The sequence below is a fragment of the Ctenocephalides felis genome, unplaced genomic scaffold (assembly GCF_003426905.1).
Source record: "Ctenocephalides felis isolate EL2017-DRISC unplaced genomic scaffold, ASM342690v1 CF-g0.4_SCAFFOLD_03236, whole genome shotgun sequence".
NCBI lineage: Eukaryota > Metazoa > Arthropoda > Insecta > Siphonaptera > Pulicidae > Ctenocephalides > Ctenocephalides felis.
The window spans coordinates 1-7,112 of record NW_020539390.1 but is presented as its reverse complement, the minus strand read 5'-3'; the positions used below and the strand labels follow the sequence as shown (position 1 = coordinate 7,112).

The window sequence follows — 7,112 nt, the reverse complement described above, 5'->3', positions numbered from 1 at the left end:
CATCACACAAACACACACACAACACACATCCATTTTTCTGTAGGTAGCCAAACGTCAGAAACCTCAAAAACGTCGAGAAATGTAAAAATTTCAATTCCGATTTTCGGCCCATTACAATAACTTACCCTACGGGAAGTTAATAATAAAATTATATTGTTAGTTACATGCGTAATAAATTGTAAAATATAATAAATAATATGTAATGTAAAATATAATTGATTTGTAATTAATTAATCATGTGACTAAGATCAAAAGTTTATTATTATATTTTATTTATTTATTTTCCATTAAATAAATAATATATTTAAATTTGTTTTCCTGGTTTGAATTTATTTAAAGTGCTGTGTGACACACGTACAGTGTCGAAATGTACATAATAATTATTTGTTTTTTACTTCGGCTGCAAATAAACATTTTGAATGTTCCAATGTCGAACAAAAAAATTAAATATATATATATATATATATATATATATTTATATATGTATATATATGTGTGTGTGCATATGGTGTGTATATATTAAATTCCATCCAAAATAAAAATACGTTTAGTTTCTATTTTCGTTTAGTATCAGTCATATCACAATAATTGAAATTGTTTCTTGTCATCTAACTTATCAATTGAACCTAAATTTAAAGACTTCTAACATACTCATATACTTAATAATTAATTGAATAATCTAAGACGTATACCGAAAATTATCAAATTATTTTATAATATTGCCGTTTAGTTTTCTTCCTCCGAAGATTTTGTTGCTTCCGTAGTAGTAGTAGTTGATGTTACTTCCGATTTCGTCACAATTGGAAGAGGCGGAGGTACTAATTCTTTGACCTTTATCTCATGGACTGCTCGGGGTGTGCTGGAAGTCACGGTGCCGGCAATCGGGCGGCTTTTGCGATGAAACCATGTTTTCCTGCTGAGTACTCAACTCTGTGCAGCATGCCATCAGTACCAGTGTATTCGTAAAAACCATTCGTGTGAATCGTTTCAGCATCTGTTCCGGCGTTTATTATTTTTCCGTGCTCGACGTGGAATATACCGTTTTCTGTTTCATAACTGGAAAAGTAAAAATAAATATAGATTCACATTTCGGCTCTCCCGTAGGTAAGCGGTTAAGAGCGACGGGACTTGTTTCAGAGGTCCCGGGTTCGATACCCACTTCGAGCAGCCTGTTGTCAGGCAACATTGACAACGATTTTCATTCGGAAATATAGATAGCAATATGTTTCCAAGTGAAAATAGCCCTCACCCGGCATTGTTGCACCATACTTGCCCTATTACAGAGATTGTAATAAAAATTTATCATACAGAGATGTGACAACTGTTTGGGTTGCCATCTGGAATAAAACAAACGTAGTTTGTAAGATCTTACTCACAACAGCTCATAGAACCCATTAGTTCTGATTGCTGTTCAAATAAAATTAAAAAAAAAAATATTCACATTTCATTATTGTCGTTGATTCTTATATTATATAGATAAATTATATAGGGTGGGTCATTTAAAAAGTGGAATTTATCGATTGCAACTTGCCTGTAGGCCACACCGTGTGGAATTCGAAGTTGCGATATATGGAAAAAAAACTAAGAATTTTGAGACCTTTCTAGCGATGTACGAGAATACTTCATATGTTTTCTAGGTAGAAGTTCAATAGAAGTTTAAGATCTTATCTATGCTTAAGATTCTTATAGTTACGCAAATTTTTCGAACAAGTTTTGTTATGTTCGTTTAGAACTCTTAGTTATGTTCTTATGTTGACCAGAGTCTGAAGAAATATTTTTTATTATAGATTATGGCTTGCTTTTGAATAAATTGAAAAGTTTGTTCCACGATGTAAATGTATGTTTGTAATGCTTGCGGGACTTTTGATTTTTTCAATTGATTGTGTACATCCATTTTGTGAGAAAGCAATTCTATTGCTAGTTATTGATTTACTCGGGTATTGTGAGTAAGAATTATTTTAATTTGCAAAACTATACATACATAGCATTTATATATTTTTTTCATATCTTAACAGCAATCAAACTTTACGTTCAATGAGTTGATGGGCTCCTTGTTCGTATTTTTAGATGGTAACCTGATGGCTGATCCATTATTCACATTTGAAGAATTTATTATTATAATTTATCTAATAGGGCTGACTTTTATTGATGCAGCAATGCCGGACAAGAGTTTGTTTTTACTTAGAAACATATTGCTAATATTTATAAATAGCATATTAATTCAATTCGTGCTCAACAGATTTTAGATAATTATTAGTTTTTGGACGCAAATTCTAATCGAATCTATAGGATCCGGCCATCTAACGTTTTTTTTTAGTCATTCTGTACGAATTTATGAAATAGTTTGAATAGTTGTTCGGCTATTTAAATGAAATTATTTTTCATTATTAACCGCATGGGTTGTACTTTCAAATCAAAATAGAAATTTGCGAAAATATTCGGTAGTTTTTTTCTATAGAATTTTCAACAAAAGTTATTTGGCGGACCCTGTAGTTTTCTAAATTTTTAGGCGTACTATATGTGATGTGTTTTTCCTCTCGCTCATTTGAAAACTTAATTTAATAGAATAAAATTTGATGATAGAGGAACGATTTATGAAGATGATGAAAATAACATCGGTCAATCAAAAGGCGAATTCAAGTTTGATCAATTAACAACTAAGCAATTTTTTATATGCTCATCGAAATAGAATAAAATGATTATTTCAGTTAGCCATCTTGTCGCTTGGTGTTATTAATAATAAATCATTTTAATAAAATTATCGTTTGAAACTAAATTATTCTAGTTTGTACTTACTAATGATGATATGCGTCATTCTTAAATCCATGCCTTTGTTGAATTATCCTAGCACCTCCCTCATCGTATTTTGGAGTTGTTACGACAGGCCTCCTATTAAAAAAAAAGTAAAATATCAATGCATTAGTTTTTTTTATTTATTGCAAAATATGTTAAAATAACAATTTCCATCAAACTACGGACATAATATTTTGGTTTTAACGAATTAATTGTTATTCATTGAAAATATACTAATTGTTTGCACTTTGGGCTTCTTTGTAGAATTAAATCTATTTTCTCAAATGATTTCAAAGTTTTATAGCAATATTAATTGTAAGCAACATATTTTATTATAAAAGCCGAGAAAATAATATAAATTTAAAAAAATAATTAAGTTGAATGAAAGCAATTATTTGTTGTTAGAGAATAGATCGATATTGTGCGAAATCATAAATAACAAAAATCAAAACTAGAATAATTTATTGTTTTAATTAATATTTTTTTAAACTAAAAAACCTTTTTATCTGATTTACTATATTTGCTTACTTGTATTTTCCTTTTGGATCAGGTAAATATTTTCCGGTATATTTTCCGAATCCATATCGTGAATAATAGGGACCTCTTTCGCCGTCGCTTACGTGATAATATTTTCCTTCGTCGCCAATCGGCCTATATTTTCCGTCATCATAAGGATAAGTTTCAGGTCTATAGTCTCCTTTATCATGTTGCAGACCATAAACAACTTGTGCGGAGAAAATTGCCGAGAACAAAAATATCTGCAAACGATAATAATTTACACTACAATGTTAATAAAGTATTGATTCATTTCATTTTATTTTATTCGTGTGTTTTAATTCAATTCAGCTGAGAAGTATTCTATATAAAGTCGACCAGGGGCAAGAACGAATATTTATTAATGATTTTGGGTACATGATTATGATTTCGAAGCCAGATCTGGCATCAATTTCCAGTTCGTTGTGGGGGGGGGGTGAAATAGCTTAGTCAGTGACGTGCGCGACTTCTAATCGCCAGCAATTTTTGGATTGATTCTTTGCACATAGAATATGAAATGTTGAGTTAAAATTAAATACAATTAACTTCCCGTAGGGTAAGCTATAGTAATCGCAAAAAAAACAAAAATGAAAATTTGTGTACATCTTTACAGTCTAGAGGTTTCTGAATATTTTGGCCTAGAAAAAATGGATGTATGTGTGTGCGGATACAAATTTTCGTCGACGATTTTGGGAACAAAAATTTTGGGAATTTGAGTAATTCAGAAAACATTTGATTCCTTTGAAAGGAGACGTGCTGATTAGCTTTTACCAAAGGCAGGTCTAGTTGTTTTGATGATACGGTGAAAAAGTGCCAAAAATGTTATTTCAGTTTTTTAATTCAAGAAACATTTTACTTGTATTAAGAAGATAAACTGATTAAATTTTTAGGATGGCAGGTCTAGAGGTTCGGATCTACTAAAAAAAAGTAAATGTAAAAGTAAAGAAAATTAAAAATAAAAAAAAAATATTTTAATTTTTTGAAAACTTTGATAAAATATGATTCATGAGCATTTTGAAATTTTTGAAAAAAATGACTTTTTTGAGAAAATTGATTTTTTTCTGTATTTTGAAAATTTAAATATTTTTCAAAGCGCGTAAGCGCCGCGTTGCAGTTTAACGAATAAACATTGATACTGAACTCATGGAAATGTAAACGAAATTCATACTTGTTATTAAAATCTCTGATAATTTTATGTGCATATGCCTAATGATCATTATTGACCCCAAATGACATTTTTTTTAAATTTTTTATTCGATCTCCGAAACTGCTGAACCTGCCTTCTTAAACAATTTAATGATATCTTAATTTTTCAATACAAGTATGATTTTTTGTATACAAGTATTATTGAAATCGGACGCTCCGTTCTCTCAAAAATTGAATCACGGCTGGACCTGCCTTGTCCAAAAACTAATCAGCGCATCTCTTTATCAGTAGGAATCGAATGTTTTTTGAATCATTCAAATCGGTTGATATACTATTTTTGAAATTGTCGATGAAAATTTGTATCAGCACACACACACTCACATCTATTTTTTCGGTATATCAAAAATGTTCAGAAACTTCTGGAACGTAAAGATATATACAAATTTTCATTTTCAATTTTTTACGATTACTATAACTTACCCTAAAACTATTTTAAACAAAACAAAACAATTGAATCATTTTAAAATTATTATAAAAAATTAAAATAAAATGTTATAAACGATTTTTTATCGTTGCACATTATCATAATGTTATAGATGCATAAAATGTTAAGTAGACAGTTTCAAATGCTTTAAAAGGCCGATCGAGCTTTTTCTCATGCACTTTTATATACACAATAAATAATCAATACAATACAAAATCTACACCTGTTAATTATGACTTGATTAATTTAATTTATGAAAACGTGACTGTGATGAATTAATTTGTCAGAAAACATTCTTAAACTGAAAGTCAATGCTAACTATTTCTGTAATTGAGCGCATGTAAAGTTGATCAGCATTTTTAGTACGTACTATATTATTAGTTTTATTGTTAAATAATGCGATTTACTGGAAAAAGATGTAGGTGTGCAATTAAAGAGATTCAATAAGTATATGCAATGTAAATAAATTATTTATAAAATAGTACACGATAAGGTGAATAACATTATTCCAGATAAAGCTAGGAGATATCTTCAACATCGTGTATTATAAAAAATTGATGTTTCGAGATTTAAATAAAATAAATAGCTAACTCACATCAGTATGAAACTTAACGACAATATTTTTTCAATAAAAATATATAATTAAGATTTTTGAATCATAAAATATTTATATGAATTTAAAACGGAAAGAGAGCTATGTATGTTCAAATCCATAACTTGTTCTATTTGATTAGTAAGTTGACAAAATTTTAATAACAGTAATTAGTAGATATTTATATTCCCTACTCATTAGCTGTTATTCAGTGTATTAGATTAGAAAAAGATCTATATTTTTATTTTATGGTATTGATCTTGAATAACTGAATAATGCGAATAAAATGTTCAAACGTACATTACAAAAATATAGATCTTTGATATCCTAAAAATTGAGTCACCACACAATTATTTAGGGCCAGTGTTATATATTTATAGAATCGAAAACAACAACATTCACATAATCCTTAATTTGGGCACTTTTTTTAAAATCGCTTTTAACAACTCGTTTGTATGAAAATATCTTTAATATATAATGCTAGCCCTTGAAATTGAAATAATCCAGTTCGAGCACTATGCATAGCACAAAACTAATTTTATATCTAATCACATTCCAATTAACTGATTTTGTCTAATTACCAGTATTGAATGCATCTTGGTATGAGCTTTCACTGGTTCACAATAATGCGCGTTTATCAAATGCAGTTTCTGTACTGTCGTTTGATTAAAAATTCTTAAGGAATTTATATAAGTGAATGATAACAGCCATCTCTTTCATATGTTTATGGAAATACGTTAATGCTTTATATTGATTCCACCGAACCGAATTTGCATCGATCACGTTGCTGTTGCTTTTCCAGAAGCGGGATTAATGGCCAGGTATTTCGAATTTCATACTGGCCGATCAATTCCGGGATTTTACCATCGTAAGCTGATTATATATTTAAATTAAAGGTGAAAATATCCCACGAATCATCCATTTCCTACTATAAAGAAAACGGTAGACATTTTCAGGAGTTCTTCGAGTATTTGAAACAAAAACTGGTGGCATGTGGCTTAGTGCCTTGGTAAAATGCTGGAACTTTTGTACTGAAAATTAAAATAAAAAAATTTGCAAACTTTAAAAAAATGAGATTTTTGATTATTTTGAAATTTTTGAAAAAAGTCTTTTTGAAAAATTTGATTTTTTTTCAAGTCTAGCGGATAAACATTGGCACAGAACTCACAGAAATGTAAACAAAATGTATACTTATTATTAAAATCTCTGTAAAATACGTGATAATTTGAAGTGCATATGTCTAATGATAATTATTGACCCCCAAAACTTTTTCACCTTTTCACCGATCCCTGAAACCGCTAGATCTGGTTTCCAAAAAATTTAATTATTTCTTCATTTTGTTAATACAGGTAAAATGTTTTTTGAATTATTACATATATCTATTTTTTCTGAGGTATGCCAGAATGTTCATAAACCTTTGAAGCATAAAGATATATATATACATATTTTAGAAGAAATTTTTTTAAAATAAAGCCATAAAATTAGTTTTAGAAAAATCCACTGACTTTACACTTTACACTTTATTATTGCTAGAATTCTACATGACACACTAGAAGTTCCTAA

General features: G+C 29.1%; 1 protein-coding gene across 1 annotated transcript; it reads right to left on the bottom strand.

Annotated features, from left to right (window-relative positions):
• Window positions 1-866: 866 nt before the first annotated feature.
• On the bottom strand, window positions 867-3,551 carry LOC113381977 (flexible cuticle protein 12-like; the record flags this gene model as incomplete). The annotated part of the gene is made up of 3 exons (XM_026620593.1): window positions 867-1,056; window positions 2,797-2,889; window positions 3,322-3,551. Coding segments are annotated over 3 exons (513 nt in total), but the record flags the coding sequence as incomplete, so codon positions are not given.
• Between the last annotated feature and the right edge of the window lie 3,561 nt (window positions 3,552-7,112).